Source organism: Schistocerca americana, chromosome 2, assembly GCF_021461395.2.
Source record: "Schistocerca americana isolate TAMUIC-IGC-003095 chromosome 2, iqSchAmer2.1, whole genome shotgun sequence".
Classification (NCBI taxonomy): Eukaryota; Metazoa; Arthropoda; class Insecta; order Orthoptera; family Acrididae; genus Schistocerca; species Schistocerca americana.
The window spans coordinates 280,262,242-280,288,898 of NC_060120.1; the positions used below are offsets into that span (position 1 = coordinate 280,262,242).

The window sequence follows — 26,657 nt, forward strand, 5'->3', positions numbered from 1 at the left end:
ACGACACTGGGCGTCAAACTACGTTGGCACTGGTTATCGAGTGTAAGTAAAGGCTATTGTTTTAATGAATAGTGAGTTAATTAACATAGTCATATTAAAACATTAATACGTTACATGAAGATTTTAATGCCAAAAACAACCTTTACGTAGGGCACGAAAGTGAAAAAACTGAATCGGCAAACTATTCTTAAAATTTTCTGCTTTAGAGGAGAAGTAGCTGTTGAAATGTCACTCATGTTGCCCAGCCTTCTTTTTTTTTGTCTTTTTTATTGCACCTACCTTCAGCGGAAAAATTATGAATAGTGATTCCAAAAAAATCAAAGCGAAAGCCCCCTTTCAAAATTGTACTATGTTAATTTACATCAAAATTTGTAGCCCTGTCGTCCTCAGTTGCGTATAATATTACGGTGCGTTGATAGTTCTTAGTCTTGGACCGTCTAATTACAACTGAAGGACACACAATTCTCGTGCCATGCATGTTTCGCTTTTTTCTTTGCCGGGCATCATCAGTGCCCTCGAATATGTAGATATTTCTGTGTATACTATTTAGTTTATATTCTGTGACGATGTATATGTAGGTAATAAACAGATCTGGCGGTTTACTTTTCTATAATGCAGTAATAATTTAAAGGCTTACTTTTAGGTTTCGTGGATGTCATTCTACATGCTGCGTTTTCGTTCCGTTTTTGGCGCTCTATTTCTTATACCGGTAATTGCTATTTGATATTTTGTTTTTCGGACTTCACAGGACCAGAGTATATGTAGATATTGCAGGCCACTGAAGACGCCTTGCAAAGAGTAAAGGCGAAACCCCTATGACACGAAAACTGTGTTTCATTCCACTGTAATTAGGCGGTCCAAAAGTAAAAATTATCAACATACAGTAATATGTTAATTTTCGTTTGTATCTGGCCTTCACCCGAAATTATTGTCAGTGAGAATGTCTGTTGACTCATGACCGACGCCGGCCGGAGTGGGCGAGCGGTTCTAGGCGCTCAGTCAGGAACCGCGCGACCGCTACGGTCGCAGGTTCGAATCCTGCCTCGGGCATGGATGTGTGTGATGTCTTTAGGTTAGTTAGGTTTAAGTAGTTCTAAGTTCTAGGGGACTGATGACCCCAGATGTTAAGTCCCATAGTGCTCAGAGTCATTTGAACCAAATAACCAAACGCTCTCAAACTTTCCCATGGAATAACACTAGACGCAGACAAATGAGGGTAGACAAATTTCCTCTTGGGGCGGGGGCATGGGGAGAGGAGAGGGGTGGGCAGAGGGGGTGTGGAGAAGGGTTGGAGACAGAAAGGTCGTCCGGTATCGTTGCCGAATTCAGATTAACGTGCCGACCCCGTGGCGTCACAGGACAAAGTGCGCGAAGAACATATACTAGTAAGCGGTGGGCGAAACAAAAGTGGGCCTGAAAATATTTCACGCACATTAAAATAGGCAACCCAACTTAACTTCGGTTCCGGCCGCATATAATGTAAGTTGGGTTGTCTGTTTTAAGGTGCACGAAATATTTTCAGGACCAGTATTGTTTTGCCCAGCCAGCAGTTTCATTTTAGACTTGTACATGTTGTGTTTCTCTATGCCTTTCATGATATTTCCAATTTGAATAGTGAAATAAATACAGAATACAAGCAGTCCTACAGACGGTTAATCTGAGGCGCAACGCTACTGACTGCAAGAAGAGTGTTGTCATTAACGTGCACATGGACAGTACTAGGACTCATGTGTCTTCTAGATATACTTCGCCACAAGACCGCGTCGTAACTGGTATCAGACGTCATGGCGTGAACACAGCAGATTTCTTCCCGAGTTCGCCTCTTGTCACCGTCACTCATGTTTTTTGGTACAGCGCTCAGCTGCTGATCACGCCCGCCTGGAGTGTGAGAGGTGAGGCGGCAGGTGGCAGCAGTGCAGACGCAGTAGAGTACACACACAGAGACGGGTACTCACCGTTGATGAGGGAGCCGGCGGCGAGACCGCAGGCGGCCAGCAGCACGAGGGAAGGCGCCAACATGGCGGCCGGGCTCTGCTTGGCGACCTGCGAACACGACGGGGAGACGTCCATACACTAGTAGTCTACAACCCGGCAGGGGCGCTGCGCGCTCATTGGTGCGCCTTGGGGGGCTCGCCACCCAAACTCACTAAGTAACGTCCTCAGTGATACATGAAAAACATCACTGCTTGTACTTTTGTAGAAAGGTTAAAATATGCAACTATTAAACCATTTTATAAGGAATATGACAAGGAAAACAAATAATTATCGTCCAGTTTCCTTACTGACTGCCGGCCGGTGTGGTCGAGCGATTCTAAGCGCTTCAGTCTGGAACCGCGTGACCGCTACGGTCGCAGGTTCGAATCCTGCCTCGGGCATGGATGTGTGTGATGTCTTTAGGTTAGTTAGGTTTAAGTAGTTCTAAGTTCTAGGGGACTGATGACCTCAGATGTTAAGTCCCATAGTGCTCAGAGCCATTTGAACCTTACTGACTTTTCCATCTCTCACTTCATAAATAATACACTCTTCTCACGTAGTGCAGCAAATATAAAACCAGTGTTTCCAAAAGTTGTTGACAGGACGCAGGGATCGATGCGTGGGAGCAAGCGTGTGGGGTGGTGTGAGCAGCTGAGGGTATCGGCTCTGATGGAACGGCTCAACCCCTCGTGGGCGGAGCACCCGTTCGATGGCCGGCGTCCGACGGAACGCCGTAACAAGTCAGGGGCGGCCTGTATAGCAGCCAGCGGCCGCGCCTCCCGACCCAGGGTCGTTCCCAAACACCGTAAATATTATTGGTACGAAATAAAGAACCGAAAGCTACTCCCCATCTCGGATACTCCCTTTCTGAACTGCTTTCTCCTAAAATTGCTTGTGGGGCTCCAAAGACCTCCTGTGGAAACGCAATGTTAATTTTGGAAGTAAGAAGGGTTCTCTTGAGTTTAAACAATCGAAATTTACCGTCAAAGTTACGCAAAGTAGATCTCTGAGAACTGATTTCTTTACTGTGCTGTCACCGCCAGACACCACACTTGCTAGGTGGTAGCCTTTAAATCGGCCGCGGTCCGCCAGTATACGTCGGACCCGCGTGTCGCCACTGTCATTGATTGCAGACCGAGCGCCACCACACGGCAGGTCTAGAGAGACGTCCTAGCACTCGCCCCAGTTGTACAGCCGACTTTGCTAGCGATGCTACACTGACAAATACGCTCTCATTTGCCGAGACGATAGTTAGCATAGCCTTCAGCTACGTCATTTGCTACGACCTAGCAAGGCGCCATTACCAGTTTATATTGAGATTGTTATTTATGTATCAACAAGAGCGATGTACACCAATTATGGATTAAAGTTAAGTATTCCAAGATCTTCGTACTTTATTTGCAATTCTCAAGACATTGTCCTGTTCCAGACCTCACGCCAGTCTGCGTGATCTTAAACGCGTGCCTTTCGGCTACCTCCGAGTGGCTTCGCTGTCTTGCCAAGTCACTACAATATCTCCATTATTACTGCGGTCACGTACTGTTTCCGCATAACCAGCGATTGGAGCGACATCTGGAGGTGTACGGTTGAAAGTTGAGAACACGGCTCGAAGTCTGACGAGCTCTCGGAGAATAGCCACTCATTTATTTCGAAATTATTTACTGTTACTTTTAGGTAAATAATTTAGAGTAGAGCACATGGGACAGACACGTAAAAATTTTAGAATAAGGTACTCTGAACATTTAATAGCATTGAAAATCGACAGCGCAAATTCCAAAATTGGAGACCGCCTCACTGAAAACAGCTATCGCCCCAGAGGCATAGAAAATGACCTCGAGACCTCAAGACACAGTGAATCTGGACCATTTATTAACAACAGAAGGAAACTAACACACCTAAAGGTTATTAAGCAAGGCATAAAAATCATCCATGATCAAATAGTAGTCTGCAACAGAACATTATTCAACAATTTAACCGAACTATCAAACAAAATACGCGCTTCCACACCCACAGACTCATATGAGAGCTTCTCTGCCTCGTGATGACTGGGTGTTGTGTGATGTCCTTAGGTTAGTTAGGTTTAAGTAGTTCTAGGGGACTCATGACCTCAGATGTTAAGTCTCATAGTGCTCAGAGCCATTTGAACCAGACACAGACACACACGCACACACACACACACACACACACACACACACACACACACACACACACACACACACAATAAAAATACAACTGAACAAATTCAAACTTCGCTGCCACCAATTGCAAACTAAACAGTGAAACAAACGACTGTCAACACTGCCTCTGGAACGTAAATGTACAGTGAAAAGTGTGTGTAAGGCACAGCAACATAGTAACATTCAGAATTCGCGAACGATCACGAGAAAACGTAAGTAAACGCTGTTATAAATCCGCAACAGAATCTGTGAATAGCAAATCACACCATATACTATTCCAAATCAAAACCTCACCAAATTTTACCGATGTTCGCAGGTAACTTTAAACATACAAACTGTTGTGTCTAGACAAGACAGCCTAGACACAATGAGAGGAAGCCGAAAGGCACGCGCTTACACTCACGCAGGCTGGCGTGAGGTCTGAAACAGGATACGTAATGAATGCTATAAAGAAAAGTACGTAGCTTCTGGAATACTTAACTTTAATCCATAATTGTAGAACATCGCTCTTGATGATACATGCTTCATATAATAAATATCAATTGAATACGGCGCCTTGCTAGGTCGTAGCAATTGACTTAGCTGAAGGCTATGCTAACTATCTTCTCGGCAAATGAGAGAGTCTTCGTCAGTGTAGCATCGCTAGCAAAGTCGGCTGTCCAACTGAGGCGAGTGCTAGTAAGTCTCTCTAGACCTGCCGTGTGGTGGCGCTCGGTCTGCGATCACTGACAGTGGCGACACGCGGGTCCGACGTATACTAATGGACCGCGGCCGATTTAAAGGCTACCACCTAGCAAGTGTGGTGTCTGGCGGTGACACCACACAAACAATAACAACAACACATTTATTAGGCTAATAATAGCCAAGTATAGCTCAGGACAGGTTCGCTACTGAACTGTTTATCATCAGAAAGAAGCATATGTAACTATTTTACCGGATTACTTAGTTTAGAGGCTATATTAAAAAAAATCGAGTTCAGACGTTCCCCTATCATCCTTGTGTTGCAGATAACATGCTGTGTTAATATATGCTTGTTGCTGATTTCTGTTGGGAGCCACAGGACATACATAAGGTAAAAAAAGGCAAAGTACGCTAGCTAGTCAAAAGTACCTCGACACCAGTTAGTGGACATTAACATGAGGAGGGTCCACTCTCCTCCTTTACGACGGTTTGAAGTCAGCTGTGGATATTTTCAAAGAGGTGTCTGAAAGGATGTGGAGGTATGACAGCCACTTCTTCTTCAAGAGCCGCGCGGGGTAGTCTCGCGGTCGAGGCGCCTTGTCACGGTCCGCGCTTCTGCCGCCCGGCGGAGTTTCGAGTCCTCCCTCGGCCATTGGTGTGTGTGCCGTCCTTAGCGTAAGTTAGATTAAGTTAGATTAAGTAGTGTGTAAGCATAGGGACCGTTGAACTCAGCAGGTTGGTCCCGTAGGCACTTACAACAAATATGAAAATTCGTCAAGAGCCGCAATCAGAAAATATAGGGTCTGGAGCAAAGTCGTCGTTGTAACTCATCCCAAAGGTGTTCCATTGGCTTCAGGTCACGTGTCTGGGCACGCCAGTCCGTTTCAGAAATTGTATCCTCCACAAACCCCATAGATGTTCGCTTATGACAGGGTGCATTGTCATGTTGATACCAACAATCACGATCTCAGAACTGTTTCTCTACTGTACAGAGTACACAACAGTGTAAATTGTTTTCCTTCGAGAAGGCGGACCCACTGCAATTCTAGTTTTCTATCATATTTTGGAGAGGGCTTTATGATTGTAAATATCAAAGCGAATAAAAAAAGAACTACTGTGAACGCGACCCCAGGCTGTATGTTGGGGCCACGCACGGCTGCCCCGGTGCCAGGAAGTGCGTGTGGGGCGGCGCTATCCCCCGGCATCGCATGCACCGCGGCCGACAGCGCGCTGGGCATCTGCCAGGGGCGCCGACGCACTGCGTGCTGACCTCGTGTAACCCCGGCGCCGCCGTCGCGACGCTACAGGGGGCGGCGCGTGACGTCAGACTGACCTGTGTAGCGTCGACAGCACTCTGCCCTGCTCCAGACATCCCGGACACGGCCGTGTCCCCGGTCCCAGACGACGATCTGTCATCTGACACATAGCGCCGCTTGGCAGGACGACAAACTGTGCCACTGGGTGAAGTGCGTCATTCATAACGCACGCTGCGTGGCTGGAATACAGATTCACTGAGGAATCCATAAACTACGCGAGAGAGAGCGACGCGTGGCATCACTAAGCAGCACAGGCAGAGATTTATTCAGACTGCACTCACTCTCCGTAGATGGAATGGCGAGACCGTAGCGGCCTGGGTAACTAGGAATAAAATGTTCGACCCGTTTCACTGAACTGACTTATTCTTCAGGCTGTAGTTCCTGCTGTGATTGACTGTTTGCCAATAACGGCATGCATTTGCGGAAATACAGAAGGATTCGACCGAACTATTTTATGGTCTTTGTTCCGCTACCACCTCCTCCTCCCCCCTCGTACTAATCCCGAGTCGCCGACAATAGTAACCGTTTGCGCACTGTTATGATCCCTTGTGCCAACTTTTACACTGAAAGTAAACTTTCAGATCGAGAAACCCCAAATATTATTATTTTTCCTTTCTACGAGAGTTAAATAAGAGATTCATAAAAAGTTAGAGAAAGATGAGTCTGCAACAAGTTATCTAATGAGTACAAGGCTGATAATCGACAGTTGCTGACATAAAAAAACCAAAAGACGAGTTCACAAATTTTTACTTCTAGGTTCATTCTACTGATGGATCGACAAGTCGTAAAAATGGTTCAAATGGCTCTGAGCACTACGGGACTTAACTGCTGTGGTCATCAGTCCCCTAGAACTTAGAACTACTTAAACCTAACTAACCTAAGGACATCACACATATCCATGCCCGAGGCAGGATTCGAACCTGCGACCGTAACGATCACGCGGTTCCAGACTGTAGCGCCTAGAACCGCACGGCCACTCCGGCCGGCGACAAGTCGTAAAACTATGAAGCTCGTTGCTGCTGTTTACGAGTGGGTGGCTTACACAAAAATGGTCACAAAACCTCTCTCTGGTTCTATTCTGTGTGAAAACGTAATTCAATTTACTGAAAATCATGGATGGCCACAGAATTTTAAAACAGGCACTGACTTGTTAAAACGCTTAAGTCAAGGCACGGTATTTGTGAGCTTCAAATGCAAATAGAAAACCTGTCTACGGATTCTTTCAAAACAAAACTAAGAGACGTACTGAAGGTGGTTGATTATACTCCCGGGGTCGATTACAATACTGACAAACTGGGCTCAATTAGAAATCTTTCCTACGAAAAATTCTTACTTCACGTCGTGAATTAGTAGCATCTGGTAACAAAGTAAGCAAGCATAGAGTTAATGCTTTAACTTGTGCTAATGCTACTCGGCGCCACCGACTGCCTACGTCATTGGTAAACGTAAGAAATCGCGTTGTTTCAATCACGTTAATATGACTATGATACCTGTTGTTTATACTTCACAAAAGAGCGCCTGTATGGAAAGGACGATTTTCACGGAATGACTTACGTTAAGTTTTTGTACTCTATGTAAAAGTTCATCAGTTAAAGAATGACAAAAGGGAGCTAACACGATTGTTCCTTGAAAAAGCATCATCTCATCCATCATGTGATGTATTAAAGGTAAAGGACGAGTTCATAAACGTGATGTTTCTTCCGTCTAAAGTTATTCTGTTATTGCAGCACCTGGATCAAGGCGTTATCGAGACTCTCAAACGACACTGCAAAAGAGAATTGTTACTTAAATTACAGTTAAAAACGAAAGAGGATGGAGAAGAAAATCTTATGAAATCATAAAAAAATTGGAAGATGTATCCTACATGATAGGAATAGCGTGTGATAAGAGTAAAGGAACAGAATTTGAAGAAAAGGCCTTGATTAAAATTTTGAGTATGGCGGAAAGATCTCAAAGTCTAACTGAAAATGACGAATAAAATATGATCGTAATACTCAACATACTAAAAGAACTCAATTGCCATGAATGTGAGGAGGACGACGTTCAAGAAGGGCTGAATGTCAACGATGCACATCTGGGGCACCAGATCATGCAGCATAGCGAAACTGTAAACCTCGTCACTTGTAAAGATGACACCGCCAGCATCTTATCAACTAGTAGTCCAGACACTGAAGCTAAAAATATACGTGCTGCTGGAAATATACCGGCTGCTTGTGAAGCATTTGCATGTTCAGGAACAGCCTTGTGATGGTTTGAAGCTTAAAGTGAGAGCGACGAGTATCAGTCATCTGTCATGAAAAAAGTGCCTGGCTTAGCTGCTCGTAAGCGAGTAGGCTCGCTTGGACACAAAAATGAAGCATTTTTTAAAGCGTTAATTCTGTACATATGTAATATACATGCAAAATGCAAGTTCATGGCATATTTTTCGTCTACTAGGCTGTACTACATATGAACGGCTTTTTTCAATAGTGAAGCTAAAAATATACCTGCTGCTGGAAATACACCGGCTGTTTGTGAAGCATTTGCATGTTCAGGAACAGCCTTGTGATGGTTTGAAGCTTAAAGTGAGAGCGACGAGTATCAGTCATCTGTCACAAAACAAGTGCCTGGCTTAGTTGCTCGTAAGCGAGTAGGCTCGCTTAGACGAAAATTAAGCATTTTTTTAAAGCGTTAATTCTGTACATATGTACTATACATGCAAAATGCATCTTTATGGTATATTTTCGTCTACTAGGCTGTACTACATATGAAGGGCTTTTTTCAATAGTGGTACAAGTCCATTTTTGTTCATTCTGAGATACAGAGTCCTAAAGGTAAATGAGCGCTGAAAAATCTGCAGTTGAGATACCAGGAATATTCAAGCATATGGCTTCTTGCTAAGGATGAACCTTTCTTTCTGTTTGTTTCGACCATTAATTTCAGAAGCATTATAGACAGAAAAGTGGAGGTAATGGACTTGTACCACTATTGAAATAAGCCGTTCATATATTCCTACCGTACTTGTATTTGTAACAATAAAATATATGTCGTTTCTATTGGTAAATTAGTAAATAAAAAATTACAGTTCGATTACCGGAATAAAGTGGTTCTCTGAAGACCCACGTCCCCCAATTAGTTCGGAAAGTTGGTGCTCTATTGTAATGTAAATTTTTCACCTGCTGTAACCTGAAGATTGAAGCTGGTTTTAATTTCATCCGTACCTTCACATAAACGACGTAGGAGTTTTAATTTAACAATATCGGAAAAGGTTTCGCTTCACTCACACATCAAACGTTAGTCACCTTAAAGTCTTGTAACGTGTAAGTTCGCTCTCGTGCGCTACTCCTGTTCGCTGTTGTGACCTCAAAGGCCAGTTTGCGTTTGCAGGTGGAAGCGTTTTTGTTCGGATTCCCCACTTATTTCGAGCGATCGCATTAACCACTTATGCTATTCAAGGACGCCTCCACGACCGATCCAAACTTCCATCTGTCACGTAGTCACAATCCTTAACCTCACACAATTCGTGATTCTCGCACAGGGAGACAAAAGATATGTCGTCATTTTAGCCCGTCGAGGCATGGATACGTCATTGGTGGTTACAGTATCTGTGTTTGTACAGTGTCTGTGTTTCACATTGCAATGACGTTCAGACATTCGTGTCTGGCAAACAGCTGACATCAATTCGGATTCTCGGAATGTGATCGGCTTGGTGATCGTGGGTTAGTTTTGGCCGCACAAGTACAATTAACCGTTGTCAAATGTAAAGTGCAATTGTTTTATTCTTTATTGATGGATTTCCAGAATATATGCGAGTGAACCTTCGAGTTTGTGGTACGTCATTCGGAACTCGCCTTACTACCTACGTTATTAACATAAGCACGATAAGGTGCAGTCTGGACAGTGAACGGATGCAGTCTATGTTCCCTCGAAATGTCAGTGACTGATATAAACCGTGTCGTGCTATAGCTGGATATTAGTGAACATGCAAATGCAACAGGCACGTATTATTTTGTAATGCGCCATCTACAGGTATTTCTATAATAATAATAATAATAACATCGATAATAATAAAAACAGTACCGATGTACTGATTCAGTGCGAGAAGCGCTTACACCCGTTTAAGCGCAGAACTGAGTTGCCACTGGCGCGTCCCATTGGCATGGGTGGCGCAGTCAGCGCATGCGCAGTGGCACGCGTCTCGTCTGCGGCGCCGTCGGACCCCGCTATCTGCCGCCGGCCATCTGCTGCCCCGCCGCCAGGGACGGGGCACGCGGCGGCGGCACCCAGCCACCCAGCACGCGCGTACAAAGCACCCGCAGCCAGCTACCACACTTCGCTCGCGCGCCTCCTGATTGACCACTGACGCGGCCCGCGCCGTCCACTCACTGTGCCAGTCAATCGGTTTTGTTACGTGAACCCCACAAAGAAACCACACAACTGACCGCGTGGCCCTGTCAACCTTCCTCACTACTCGCCATAGGCGTCCGCAAGAGGGGGGAGCCAAGGGGGCACCTCCCCCCTCCCTCCCACCCACTGGAATCTGCAGTACAGAGCTCTTATTCGTTTACCGAATGGATCACCGTTATCAGCGTATCAGAAGTTCTTTGTATCACCTGTCAAACTGTTCTTCTGGCATGACATATCTCGAAACTGCCCATATCGTCCGTGTTTTAGAGTGTTGCTACCCTTCCGCCTCATTTCCGGAAAACTTCTGCAGACGCCCGTGCTACCCACACCGTGGTACCTGTCTCTGTCAGCCAGACCGGCCTCACTCTGTGATAAGCAGTCTCCGCTCACGAATTATTGAAATGGTCCCTGTCGCTGTCCGCTACCACTCGGAAAAACTCTCATTTGTTTCCTGAAACATATAACCGCCATTTGACTGTACAACAGCCGGCCGGAGTGGCCGTGCAATTATAGGCGCTACAGTCTGGAACCGCGTGACCGCTACGGTCGCAGGTTCGAATCCTGCCTCGGGCATGGGTGTGTGTGATGTTCTTAGGTTAGTTAGGTTTAAGTAGTTCTAAGTTCTAGGGGACTGATGACCACAGTAGTTAAGTCCCATAGTGCTCACAGCCATTTGAACCATTTTTTTGACTGTACAACAGGTTTTATTCCACAATCTAGATTTCGGCCTTAGGCCATTATCAAATGTGAGAAGTATTATACATCATTAGATTTGAGTAGTACCTAAGTCAACTTCAAACCATTTATCTTCGGTGACACATGTTATACCTGTTTTCACGACGACTTCGGTTCTACTCAAGAAAAATGATGTGTAATACACTACCGGCCATTAAAGTTGCTACACCACGAAGATGACGTGCTACAGACGCGAAATTTAACCGACAGGAAGAAGATGCTGTGATATGCAAGTGATTAGCTTTTCAGAGCATTCACACAAGGTTGGCGCCGGTGGCGACACCTACAACGTGCTGACATGAGGAAAGTTTCCAACCGATTTCTCATACACAAACAGCAGTTGACCGGCGTTGCCTGGTGAAATGTTGTTGTGATGCCTCGTGTAAGGAGGATAAATGCGTACCATTACGTTCCCCACTTTGATAAAGGTGGGATTGTAGCCTATCGCGATTGCGGTTTATCGTATCGCAACATTGCTGCTCGCGTTGGTCGAGATCCAATGACTGTTAGCAGAATATGGAATCGGTTGGTTCAGGAGGGTAATACAGAATGCCGTGCAGGATCCCAACGGCCTCGTATCACTAGCAGTCGAAATGACAGGCATCTTATCGGCATGGCTGTAACGGATCGTGCAGCCACGTCTCGATCCCTGAGTCAACAAATAGAGACGTTTGCAAGACAACAACCATCTGCACGAGCAGTTCGACGACGTTTGCAGCAGCATGGACTATCAGCTCGGAGACCATAGCTGCGGTTACACTTGACGCTGCATCACAGACAGGAGTGCCTGCGATGGTGTACTCAACGACGAACCTGGGTGCACGAATGGCAAAACGTCATTTTTTCGGATGAATCGAGGTTCTGTTTACACCATCATGATGGTTGCATTCGTGTTTGGCGACATCGCGGTGAACGCACATTGGAAGCGTGTATTCGTCACCGCCATACTGACGTATCACCCGGCGAGATGGTATGGGGTGCCATAGGTTACACGTCTCGGACACCTCTTTTTCGCATTGACGGCACTTTGAACAGTGAACGTTACATTTCAGATGTGTTACGACCCGTGGCTCTACCCTTCATTCGATCCCTGCGAAACTCTACATTTCAGCAGGATAATGCACGACCGCATGTTGCAGGTCCTGTACGGGCCTTTCTGGATACAGAAAATGTTCGACTGCTGCCCTGGCCAGCACATTCTCCAGATCTCTCACCAATTTAAAACGTCTGGTCAATGGTGGCCGAACAACTGGCTCGTCACAATACGCCAGTCACTACTCTTGATGAACTGTGGTATCGTGTTGAAGCTGCATGGGCAGCTGTGCCTGTACACGCCATCCAAGCTCTGTTTGACTCAATGCCCACGCGTATCAAGGCCGTTATTACGGCCAGAGGTGATTGTTCTGGGTACTGATTTCTCAGGATCTATGCACCCAAATTGCGTGAAAATGTAATCACATGTCAGTGCTAGTATAATATATTTGTCTAATGAATACCCGTTTATCATCTGCATTTCTTCTTGATGTAGCAATTTTAATGGCCAGTAGTGTACTTGTAACAGTTGATAATGTGCTAAGGCCGAAATCTAGATTGCGGAATAAAACCTCTTGTACAGTTATAGGGCGGTTATATCTTCCAGAAAGTACTATATGACTGTCGCTCCATACAAAAGTAAAATCATTAGTCTCATTTGTGACCTATTGATCTGATGGAATTACAATTTCCTGGAAGCATATGAGTCTAAACTTTATCTTCGATGAGGATAGAAGCTATAGAGCCGAGCTCTAGTCCCGGCCTTAGCACAAATTTTAATCATTACTTCAGCTTCTGCCCCCACCGAATTTGCGTTTGTGCTACTGAATTCCTAATTTACTGTCAGAAATGACTCAAGTCTGCCATTCATTTGAATGTAATTTGCAGAGTATCCAAGTAGAACTGACGGGAAACTGCCAATCGAAATACAAGAGATACATGCGGTTCCCCAGAAAGTATTACACGCCCTCTCCCGTTCTTAAGCTACAGAAACGATGAGGAGACAATATGAGCAGCCCTCCCCTCTCACATAGTTTGCAGGTGATGGTGACGTTTAACGTCTGGTAAAGTCACCAAAAGATCAAAACGAATTGCGAGGCGAATATCTGCATGGCCCGAAAAATGGTAACTGATCGTCAACAATAAAACCTGTGAGTTCCTCTATTAAAATAAAATCCATTAACTACGGTTACACAATAAATAAAGCGAATTTAAAAGTAGTAAATTCAGCTACTTACCTAGGGATTATGATCACAAACAACGATAGTTGGAACCATCACAGGGAAACTGATTTGCGATTTTCCTAAATTCCTTCACCACAGAAGATGCAGTAAATATTCCAGAATTATAATCAAGAACAGCTATCCAGATTATGTATCAACTATCAGAATATGATGATGTAATAGCTCCATATACAACAGCTGGCTCGACATAAAATCTGTACCTCAGGACTGGAAAATTGTGCAGGTTACAGCAATATGCAAGAAACGATCTAGAAATAATCCTCTCAGTTACCGGTCCATATCACTGACATCGATCTGCAGTAGGATTTTCTGACATATGCCACGTTCGAACATTGTGAAAAACATTGAAGGAAATGATCTATTTGGCCGGCCGAGCGGTTCTAGGCGCTACAGTTTGGAACCGCGCAACCGCTACGGTGGCAGGTTCGAATCCTGCCTCAGACATGGATGTGTATGATGTCCTTAGGTTAGTTAGGTTTAAGTAGTTGTATGTTCTAGGGGACTGATGACCTCAGAAATTAAGTCCCATAGTGCTCCGAGCCATTTGAACCAAACGATCTATTTACACATACCGAGCACGTATTCAGAAATCGTTCTTGTCAAGTACAACTGCCTCTTTACTCCCACGCAATGCCGCGCGGAGTGGCCGTACGGTCTTAGGCGTCATGTCACGGATTGCGTGGCCCCTCCCACCGGAGGTTCGATTCTTCCCTCGGGCTTGAGTGTGTGTGTTGTTCTTAGCCTAAGTTAGTTTATGTAGTGTGTAAGTCTAGGGACCAACGACCTCAGCAGTTTAGTCCCTTAGGAATTCATACACACACATGCACACGCAATGCACAAGTTGATTCGGTATTTCTATATTTCCAAAAGGGTACAGGCACAATTCCTCACAATCAAATTCTTTGCCTGTGGAGAATCCTTTCAATCGTGCGAGTCACCACTCAGCTGAATGGGTGTCGAAGTCTCTCACAGTTATATCTTTAACTTGCTCAGAGAAGGTGCGTAGTTCACACTAAGAGTGTTGCCAAACTGGGGTTCTTAGTGGGTTACTGACGCAATGTCGAGGTTTTACCCCTTCGTGATCAAGGCACAATAAGACCCGAAACAGGGGTGGGCTGGAAAAGCATAGACATCCCTTGCTGCTTCGAATCACGTTCAAATTTCCTTGAATGGTTTTGAACGGTTCCTAGTGGCACACGCTGTATACCAGAGAAAAATCTGCTGTCGCACTACACTGTAAAGGAGTCAGATGGCGTACAATGGGGTTGCAGCCCCACAGTGTCCTTAGAGTAGGGTTGATCGTCAAGAACGTCCTCCTGCTGCTCATTACAGTGCGAAGTGTCGTTTTTCCCAAGGGGTTCAAATGGTTTAAGTGGCTCTGAGCACTATGGGACTTAACTGCTGAGGTTATCAGTCCCCTAGAAGCTAGAACTACTTAAACCTAACTAACCTAAGGACAGAGGCAGGATTCGAACCTGCGACCGTAACGGTCGCATGGTTCCAGACTGTAGCGCCTAGAACCGCTCGGTCACACCAGAGGAAGTGGTGTTTCATTGACGCCCATTATACCATGTCCTGGCGGATTTTAGTATCTATTCTGAGCGTTGGTGTGTGTGAAATGTTTTCCTCGGCCATCAGTAAGAAAACCGAGTGATTTCAGTGCTGGGCGGCGCGGTTCCGGTCTTCGTTGCAGAGACGTCAAAATAAGGGGCAAAATGTGGGAGAGAGTCTATTACGTCCTGCCAATCATGTGACACGTCCGCGACTGTATAGGGCAGAATTGTAAGGAAATTTTGTACCAATGTGACACCATTAACCCACCTTACACGACAAATGAACTTCTGTAGCCCTTTTCTTCGCAAGTCTCGACACGTTGCTGTTTGAAACATCGCCAAGCCCGCGGGTAACGTCGCACGGCCCTACGATTTTGCACCGTTAGAGAGGAAGGCTGTAGTCACCTTCGAGCCAAATTCAAACTTATGTCTCCCATTGTGAGACAATTACGGGGTTTCGAGAAAGCGATACCTTTTTTTCACACTTAAGTACTTGGCAGAGGGTTCATAGAAGCGCTGTAAAACTATTTCTCAGCATTTCGACTATCGAATAGCACTAATGAGAAATGAAGACGTAAGCCTTCCCTTCTGAGCTTTTATTTCTTTTATTCTGTCGCAATGGTCATTTCTCTCTACGTAGCTGGGAGTCCACAAAATATCGGATTTGGAAAAGTGATACTTTTTTTACACGCTGTAGATGTAGATGTGGAGTTTCCAAGGAAAGTAAACTCTTGGAAACTTACAGTAAACCACATAGTGATTTGTAGCGAATGCCACTGGACTCGGCTTTCACGCTCACTAAATGAACCTGTGACGGAAAGCGCTGCTGTTCTTCCGATCTTTGCTATTCTCGTATCAATCCTACCCGCCTGGAAAGGGAAGCAGGGTCGACATTGAAAAAGTCTCCGACAGTGCTGGATGGTGCAAGATGTTCGAAATTCTTAGAAAAATAAGGGTACGCTATATGGAAAGACGGGTAAAACACAACATGTAAAAGACCGAAGAGAGGATCAATAAGACTGGAAGACCAAGAAAAGTGCTCGGATTAAAAAGGGTGTATGGCATGGCTGTAGTCATTCACCTCTACTGTTTCAAGAGTGGAATTAAAATTCAGGTTGACAGGAGAGAAGTAGAAGAAACGAGAAGAACGAGGAAAGCAGTTACGCTTTGTCGCCCGCCGGCTACATCAAGGGCAGCCTCTAGGACGGCGGCCTTAATGTCAGAACTGGGAATCACGAAGTAGATAAAGTTAAGGAATTCTGCTACGTAGGCAGCAAAATAACCGGTGATGGACAGAACACGGAGGACATAAAAAGCAGACTAGCACTGGCAGATAGGCATTCGTGGCCAAGATAAGCCTGGTAGTATCAAACATAGGCCCCAATTTGCGGAAGAAATTTATGAGAGTGCATTTTCGAGCACAGCATTGTATGGAACTGAAACATGGTTTGTGGGAAAGTCGGGACAGTAGAGAATGGAAGCATTCGAGGGGTGGTGCAACAGAAGAACGTTGAAAATTAGGTGGATTGATAGGGCATGGACTGACAAAGTAGGAAATGGACTGATAAGGTAAGGAATGAGGAGGTTCTCCATAGAATCGGCGAGGAAAGGAATATTTGGAAAACATCGACAGGAAGAAGGGACAGGTTGACAGGGTATCTGTTAAGACATCAGGGAATAACGCCATGGTACTAGAGGAAACTGTAGAGAACAAAAACTGTACAGGCAGTCAGGACTGGAACACATCCAGCAAATAGCTGAGTAAGTAGGTTGCAAGTGCTACTGTCTTCCAGACGAAAAGGTTGGATGAGGAGAGGAATTCATAGAATGTCGCTTCAACCAGTCAGAAGACTGACGACTGAAAAAATGGGGCGCAGACTGACCTGGCAGTATTCAAATATCGTTCGAACGAGGGTTGTGCAGCCAGCCGCGGTGGCCGAGCGGTTCTAGGCGCTCCAGTCCGGAACTGCGCGTCTGCTACGGTCGCAGGTTCGAATCCTGCCTCCGGCATAGATGTGTGTGATGTCCTTAGGTTAGTTAGGTTTAAGTAGTTCTCAGTTCTAGGGGACTGATGACCTCCGAAGTTAAGTCCCATAGTGCTCAGAGCCATTTGAACCATTTGAGGGTTGTATGACTACCTGATCCACGCAATTCCGAAGACGGCAAGAGCTGACAAGTGCGAGAATTATCGCACAATCAGCTTAACAGCTCATGCATCGAAGTTGCTTACAAAAATAATATACAGAAGAATGGAAAAGAAAATTGAGAATGCGCTAGGTGACGATCAGTTTGGCTTTAGGAAAAGTAAAGAGACGAGAGAGGCAATTCTGACGTTACGGCTAATAATGGAAGCAAGGCTAAAGAAAAATCAAGACACTTTCATAGGATTTGTCGACCTGGAAAAAGCGTTCGACAATATAAAATGGTGCAAGCTGTTCGAGATTCTGAAAAAAGTAGGGGTAAGCTATAGGGAGAGACGGGTCATATACAATATGTACAACAACCAAGAGGGAATAATAAGAGTGGACGATCAAGAACGAAGTGCTCGTATTAAGAAGGGTGTAAGACAAGGCTGTAGCCTTTCGCCCCTACTCTTCAATCTGTACATCGAGGAAGCAATGATGGAAATAAAAGAAAGGTTCAGGAGTGGAATTAAAATACAAGGTGCAAGGATATCAATGATACGATTCGCTGATGACATTGCTATCCTCAGTGAAAGTGAAGAAGAATCAAATGATCTGCTGATCGGAATGAACAGTCTAATGAGTACACAGTATGGTTTAAGAGTAAATCGGAGAAAGACGAAGGTAATGAGAAGTAGTAGAAATGAGGACAGCGAGAAACTTAACATCAGGATTGATGGTCACGAAGTCAATGAGGTTAAGGAATTCTGCTACCTAGGCAGTAAAATAACCAATGACGGACGGAGCAAGGAGGACATCAAAAGGAGACTCGCTATGGCAAAAAAGGCATTTCTGGCCAAGAGAAGTCTACTAATATCAAATACCGGCCTTAATTTGAGGAAGAAATTTCTGAGGATGTACGTTTGGAGTACAGCATTGTATGGTAGTGAAACATGGACTGTGGGAAAACCGGAAGAGAAGAGAATCGAAGTATTTGAGATGTGGTGCTATAGACGAATGTTGAAAATTAGGTGGACTGATAAGGTAAGGAATGAGGAGGTTCTACGCAGAATCGGAGAGGAAAGGAATATGTGGAAAACACTGATAAGGAGAAGGGACAGGATGACAGGACATCTGCTAAGACATGAGGGAATGACTTCCATGGTACTAGAGGGAGCTGAAGAGGGCAAAAACTGTAGAGGAAGACAGAGATTGGAATACGTCAAGCACATAATTGAGGACGTAGGTTGCAAGTGCTACTCTGAGATGAAGAGGTTAGCACAGGAAAGGAATTCGTTGCGGGCCGCATCAAACCAGTCAGTTGACTGATGACCAAAAAAAAATGACTACCTGCTACATGCCGTGAATATTCTTCAAATGAATCGCTCGCAGTCTTTCATCTACCTTTCCTACGATTTGGTTTTAATGGTCGTAAAATTATATATCAGTCAGCAAGCATACTGCCAGATGTCTAAAGGCTGTGATTGTGTCCAGTGCTGTTCGAAAGTGTGAAATCATAGAACAATGTGTCTTTCCGTCTATTGATATAGGTTACGTTTGTTTATGCTGAGGGCCAACTGCCAATTTCTGAACCAAGCATCGATTACCTGCAGGCTTCCTCAATTTTGTTAAGAAAAAGAAGACCTTCATTTATCTCATTTTACCGTCATGATTATTATTCCTGATGTACCGGGTGATTCAAAAAGAAAGAACAGTTTTCAGCTTCAAAGTTCCAGTCACTGCAGAAATTGTGTCTCATTGACCTAACAGAAGGAACGAATTTTGCATTTCAGTTCTCCAAGATATGGCAGAGGACAATTTTTCTGAAAGAATCGTAGTTTCATCTATCGGGTAAAGTAAACCGCCATACTCTATAAGAATTTCGGGATCACAAAGTCTTGGCGTCGTCGTCGAATATGAAAGCTACCCAACGAAACTGAAAATGTTTTGCATCGTTTTTGTCCACAAAGTTTATGAAACTGTTGTGTACCAGTTTATATGGTTCAAATGGCTCTGAGCACTATGGGACATAACATCTGAGGTCATCAGTCCCCTAGAACTTAAACCTAACTAACCTAAGGACATCACACACATCCATGCCCGAGGCAGGATTCGAACCTGCGACCGTAGCGGCCGCGCGGTTCCAGACTGAAGTGCCTAGAACGGCACGGCCACACAGGCTGGCCGTACCACTTTGCAGACAACGGTAAGAAGAGATGGGCTCAGAGTGGTGCAAAGACTGCCATCGCAGGAAAACTGGACAGGGGCAAGCAAATACAGTGAAAATGTTTATTTAACTTGTATTTCTCTAAGCATGCATAGACACATTACAAATAACGTAGCAAGAAAAAGAGTCCAGCTCTCAGTGTCAACATGGAAGACGCTCTCAGAATTAAAACGCAAACGATGATACAAACAGTCCTGTTAAAGGAACATCCGCAACTGAGCATTATACCAGAGTTTGAAAATACCGCTTCAGTTGCGAAGTTCTTTTATTACCACATGACCGGTTTCGGGCTCTTATAAGCCCATCTTCAGGTGCTGTGGCCCCCGAGCGCCGCGGTGGACGTGTAGTAGGCGCTGTGTGCTGCCTATGAGCGCAGAACAGGGACAGACAACTGAAGCGGTATTTTCAACCTCTGGGACAAACGATGGTGTCGGAGCTGTGACTAGGTGGCGTCTGCATAGCATCGCTTAGCAAAGAGGCTCGAATTGCAAGTGGGCGCGGCTGTGTGCTGCCGCTAGCCGTCCGGTATCGTGGCTGCAGATGGGGCTCAGTGGGCGCGCACCATTGGGTCCGCCAGATCCCGAGCGGCCGCTATTGGCGTCTCACAGAAACGTGCAACTCTGTTTCCAGTTTTGATGCCCATATGGTGGTATCGACACGTGATTGCCCAAGACCTTTCATTTTTATGGAGGAAACTGTGACAGGAATGTCAAATTCGTTGTTTCTTCAACTTCACGAAGATTCAAATGATTTCATTTTTATGCACGACGGCACCCTGTCTCCCTTTCACCTTGACGCGCGGTGTTATCTTAACAACACTATCTGACAACCTTGGAGGAGGTGGAGAACGAGATCCTGTTCATTGCTTTTGCCACCGCCAGGTCACCAGACGTCAGACTTTGTGACTCTTTTCTCTGAGGCTGCATGGGTGTCTTTGCTCCATCTATGGCAGCTACTCTACAAGAACTGAGAAATCGAACTGTTGAAGCTGTCGTTCCAATAAACAGGTACCTGTTGATTCGTACGTGGAATGAAATGGACTACTGTTTCAATGTTCCTCGAGCAATGCACGGTACTCATGTTAAGTGTATGGTGTAGTATCTGTGCGAACGTAAAACTTTGAACTTTCCTCTGTGAGATGTGGACTCTGTTTCTGTCTTTCATAGTCAACTGAAATCTGTTCTCTCTTTCTGACTCACCCTGCATGTAGGAGTACTTGACAAGCCCCACGGCAGGTCTTCAGCAGTACGCGACGGGCTAGGTAAGTGAGGCGCCGCGGCAGCCCGGGCCGGGGCTCTGTTCGTACTTTGTAGCCGCTGGCCAGAGGAGGGCGCGGGTTACGGAAGGCGCTTGGCCGCCCGCCTGACAGTTAATCGCTACCGCCGGCGAATGCGGAATCCGGACGGGCGTCGGCCCGCCAGGCCGGTGCGTGGCGCGGCAGAGCACTCCGCAGCACAGCACGGCGCGGCATAGCTGGGCGTCCGCGCGCCGTGCTTTACGCCGCCACCTCTTGGCCGGCCGCGCCGCTGTGCAACCTGCCAACCCTTTTTTCTTTTCGCTTCGCCAACGTTCCGCAGCTGGAGAGGGTTTCTTGCATACTAATATCCTAATTCTTCTGTCTTTGTCTGCTCTAACCGGATTAAGGAACCAAGAAGGCACAGACAGGATAACTCTGAACTTTTAAAATCTACGCTTTCGCATTTACTTATGTACTGAAACGTAGAAGATAATAATTAAACTATCATTTACGAACAGAGGCTCTTGAAGCCTGAGAGTATGCAGAAATAATTTTCCAAAATTTTTGAGAGGGTGAGGTATTCTAGACGGTCTCGTAAACTGACATACGGCCGGGAGAACGGTGTGCTGACCACATGCCCCTTCAAAGCCGCATCCAGTGACGCCAGTGGTCTAAGGATGACACGGCGGCCGGTCGGTACCGTTGGGCCTTCCGAGGCCTGTTCGCACGGAGTGGTAGAGTTAGCAGATGTATTCTAGCAGAGTATCTCACCTTAGCAACAAAAATATCCTCAGTAAATCACAGTTTGCGGATTTAGAAGAGTTGCTCTACTGAAAATGCGATTTACATGTTCACTCGCCAGATTTTGCAAGCAGTAAATACTAAAATAACTATCTACGGCATTAGACTGTATGAATCACAGAATTCCACTAGATTGGTTTTATGGGATTGGTGGTATTGCCAACCAATGGATAACGTTGTATCTGCCCAAAAGAATGCAGAAAGTTATACTTTGTAATCCAACCATTGTAGTCTAGGGACATAATTCTGGCTGTTCAGAAATCGCGATGAGGTCCTCCAAGGCTCAGTCTTAGGTCCACTGTTGTTCCTCGTGTACCGTATGTAGGCGATCTTCCGTCTAATATACAACAAGTAGAATTATTTCTTTTTGCAGATTGTAATAAGTCCAAGCACACATACAGAAACAGAAGAGATGGTAAGCGAAGTTCTTGAAAGCATCACTGACTGTTTTTCTGCGAATCATCTCACCCCTAGTTTTAAAAAGACAACATATTCATTTCTCCACATCTAGGAGTACCACGCCAATGACAAGTGTAACAGATAGTGAGGATATGATAAGTAGGGTGGACACTTCAAACTTCTTAGGTGTCTAAATCGATGATAATCTAAACTGGAAAAAGCCCATTTCCGAACTCCTAGAGTTTAATCATATTGGGACCTACAATCTTTGAAAATCTCGGGAAAGACAAATCAGAAAGTTGACATATTTTATATATTTTCGTTCAATAATGTGATGTGGAATAATGTTTTCGGGTAACTCATAAGAAAGAAAGTATTCGTTGCTGAAAAACGTGCTGTAAGAATAATATGTGGCCCTCACGCACGATCATCTTAAAATCTGTTTGGCCAGATGAAAATCCGCAACTGAGGAACATATATGTGGAATAAAAATCCACTTTAGTTGCTAGCAATTTTATTAATTTATTTTACGACCAGTCGTGGAAGGGAAAGTGACATTCATTACTTCACACTGAGGTTGTTTCTAGCACAAAAAGATTTACGCAATGCTGCAACATAAATTTTCGATCATTTACCCAGTGATATAAAATACCTGACAGACAACAAAGTAAAAGTTGAAAACAAACTGAGAAAATTTCACCTTCTTGCATTCCGTACAAGAATTTCTATTACTGCAACGTGGTGGGTAGGAATTACTAGTTCACATTGGTTAAAAATGTTAGAAATATTCAGAATGTAGCCATATGTACATATTACTTTGCGATGTGAACGTAATTTGACTGGTTCCACATCATTACGATTTATCGTTCAAAACTAACACCCATCTCATATATTCCTCATACCGGAAGCAATAATTTTGGGATGGTTGTTTCTCTAAATAATGCCAAGAGAATGTCGTCTACTGGAGGAAACGTGTCTCGACTTGGGTCTTTCAGTGCTCTGTCAAATTGTTCTCGCTGTGTTACATCTCCCATCTAATCTTTATTAACTTCGTTTTCCCTTTCCTTAATATTGTCCTCACGTTCTTTCTTTTATATACCTTACTACAGAAGTGCCATTTGACCTCCTAATGTTCATACAGCCACTTCTCTTTTCTCCAGAAATTTCTATGTTTCTCATGTTCCAAATTTATTTTTCAATATGCCGCTTAAATCTTCCAATGCATGTATCTTTTACAGCTTTCAAGTTTTCTTTCATCAGGCGCGGATCCAAAACAGGTGGTGGGGGGGGGGGGCGGTGGGGGTCTGGATATAACGAACACCCCTCGCAAAATTATTTTGTAGTAGCGTTTATAGCTTAACAAACAATTTGCAATCCCGAAATCTCTTCGAACAAACAACGTACGGTGAAAAAATAACGAACATTTTTTGAAAATAGTTTTAGTTATTTTTTATTCTGCGTCAACATTATCCCCTTCAAAACAGTCCCCATTAGAAATTACACACTTGTGTCAGTGCTTTTTCGATACCCCGAATCTCTTCTGGAACTCTATTTTTGGGATAGATTTCCGTTTTTTAGCGATACGTCTGTAGTCACGCCTTTGTAAAACGACTGCCCTTTAAGGTTTTCTTTGTTTTTTCGAACATAAAAAGGTGACATTTGGCCATGTCTGGTGAATACGGCGGCTGGGGCATTACTGCAGTATTGCTTACGCCCAAAAAGCCACAAGTAAGCAACGAAGATTGAGAAGTTGCATTATCGTGATGCATAAATCCAAGCCTTTTTTCGGATTGGTTCTAGCAAACGGTGTTGTACTTGCAAGTAGTATTCCTTATTGATCGTTCGACCTTGTGGCTAGAACTTGCCCTTTAAATCGAACAGGGTGAGGATATTGTTCACAATTCATTGCACTTATCGAGCTTTTCTCGGCCTTGGCTATCTAGAATACTTCCACTGCCAGGACTGAACCTTAGCTTCGATAACACATCCATAATGCCATCTTTCATCATCCGTTATGAAACGTTTCAACAGCTCTGAATTGCTGTTGGCTTCATCTATCAGCTGTTGAACAACTTACATTCGTCACAGTTTGTTATTCTAAATTCAACAGTTTTGGAGCAAACTATGTTGCCACACGTTTCACAGCCAAAACATCCGAAAAAAACGTCATGGCATGAGCGAATTGATATGCCCAGTCCCCTAGAACTTAGAACTACTTAAACCTAACTAACCTAAGGACGTCACACACATCCATGCCCGAGGCAGGATTCGAACCTGCGACCGTAGCGGTCACGCGGTTCCAGACTGAAGCGCCTAGAACCGCTCTGCCACACCGGCCGGCAATTTAAGCAGCAGTTGGCACTACAGTGACAGAACGAACTGTTTCAAATCAGTTATTTCAAGTACACTTCTGAGCCAGAAGCCCTACAGCGTGCCTTCGACTGACCCAAACCACCGCCATTTGCGGCTTCAGTGGTGTTAAAAAATGCGTCTGAGCACTATTGGACTTAACTTCTGAGGTCATCAGTCCCCTAGAACTTAAAACTACTTAAACCTAACTAACCTAAGGGCATCACACACATCCATACCCGAGGCAGGATTCGAACCTGCGACCGTAGCGGTCGCTCGGTTCCAGACTGAGGCACCTAGAACCGCTCTGCCACACCGGCCGGCGGGGCCATGTCAGTTAGATTTGGAAATTAATATTTCTGCTTTCTGTCTACTGTCTTGTTTCACCACCAGACAGATCCAAGAGACTTTCAATGGACTGTATTATTTTTCCTTGCTAGTCAGAAGAGTTCAGATGGCAATTGGATAAGGTTATGCGGAGATGATAGTGAACGGACAGACGACCACAAACATGTCCAATATTATCTATCTGAATAGGCTGCTAAATTTATTCAGGACTACGCTACATGGTCACGATACTCATGTAACTATGAACAATTTTATTCTGCAGCAGTTACAGTTTATAATGGAGAAAATTCTTGCAGACTCTAAGATTCGTATTGGCTGCTCTCTGTTTGAATACTACCTCATATTATTATTCACTGACATAGACTTGGAGGCGGGTTATATTGTACAAAAATTTATTGTTGAGCTACGGGTTCGTTCTTGCTGGTACTGTCTTTATACTTTTGTTGTGCAAAAATCGTTAGTCAGCCAGCTAAGGTCATTCGTATCACGATACTCCATAGTTATTTCTTGGTAGCAGGTGTCTGTGTTTAGGAAAGACCAAATGTTGATCGAACCACAGACCAACACAAACGTCTTATGATAAACGCGGTTAGAATTCCTAAAAAAGGAGATAAGAGTTGGAAAGTCTGAACTCAGTCACAAAGGTCGTAAAATTGGAGTTTATGTAGAATGTAGTAGAAACTAGGCAAATCTAGTATCAGCTCTCAGCATCCCAGAAATAAGAAGGGACACAAATGTTGAAATGTGTGTGAAATCTTATGGGACTTAACTGCTAAGGTCATCAGTCCCTAAGCTTACACACTACTTAACCTAAATTATCCTAAGGACAAACACAAACACCCATCACCCATGCCCGAGGGAGGACTGGAACCTCCGCCAGGACCAGCGGAACAGTCCATGACTGCAGCGCCTTAGACAGTTTTTTTTCTTGTTACTGATCTCATTTTGTTCCATATTGTTCGTTGAGTTTGTTCGTGACGGACGTCCGATGACACTGTCAGGTTGTTTGTTGATCCGTTCACTCAGTTCAGCCGGCTTCAGTGGTGTCAAGCGAAAGCTCATTGGAGAGCAGGGTGGATGTCTGTCGTGTTTTCTGAGGAAAGCTGGTTCTGCCTCGGTGCCCGTGATTGGCGTGTGATTGTTAGGAGGCGCCCAGTTGACGGCCTGTCTGCGTGCTAGACAAATTGGGCCTACACCTGGTGCTATGGACTGTGGTGCGGTTTCTTATGACAACAGGGGCGCTCTAGTGGTTACCCCATGCACCCTGACTGCAGATCTACACGTCAATCTGGTGATTCAACCTGTTGTATTACCATTCATGAACAGCATTCCATGGGGGGGTGTTTTCCAACAGGATAACCCTCGCCCAACTACCACTGTTGTAAACCAACATGCTTTACCGAGTGTCGAAATGTAGCCTTGGCTTGCTCGATCACCAGATCTGTCTCCAGTTGAACACATATGGAACATCATCGGACGATAACTCTTGCGTCATCCACAAACAGCATTAATCGTCCCTGCATTGACCGACCAAGTGCAACAGCCGTGGAACTCCATCCCGCAAACTAACATCCGGCACCTGTACAAAACGATGCATGCACGTTTGCATGATGGAATTCACCATATTGGTAGTTACACGGATAATTAATGTACCAGTATTTTACATTTGCAATGCCATACCTCGCGCTTGCATTAACCTGTGATCTTGCAATGATCGCCACTTAAATATTTTACGTAGACAAATGTAGTCCAGAAACTTCATTACTCTACGTTATTTTGGTGTTGCGATTTTTTCTCCCTAGAAGAATATAATAATTCCAATCGCAAAGAAACCAGGTGTTGACAGATATGAAAATTACCGAACTATCACAGCTGCAAAATACTGACGCGAATTCTTTACAGACGAATGGAAAAACCGGTAGAAGCCGACCTCGGGGAAGATCAGTTTGGATTCCGTAGAAACGTTGGAAGACATGAGGCAATACTGACCCTACGACTTACCTTAGAAGAAAGATTAAGGAAAGGCAAACGTATGTTTCTAGCATTTGTAGACTTAGAGAAAGCTTTTGACAATG

General features: G+C 44.7%; 1 protein-coding gene across 1 annotated transcript in view; it reads right to left on the reverse strand.

Annotated features, from left to right (window-relative positions):
* LOC124596333 (BMP-binding endothelial regulator protein) overlaps window positions 1–26,657 on the reverse strand; it is a 694,738-nt gene that overhangs the window by 464,983 nt on the left and 203,098 nt on the right. The window contains exon 2 of the mRNA XM_047135436.1: window positions 1,956–2,043. Within this exon, the coding sequence (XP_046991392.1) occupies window positions 1,956–2,019 (64 nt within the window). The 5' untranslated portion in view covers window positions 2,020–2,043. The remainder of the gene's footprint in view (window positions 1–1,955; window positions 2,044–26,657) is intronic.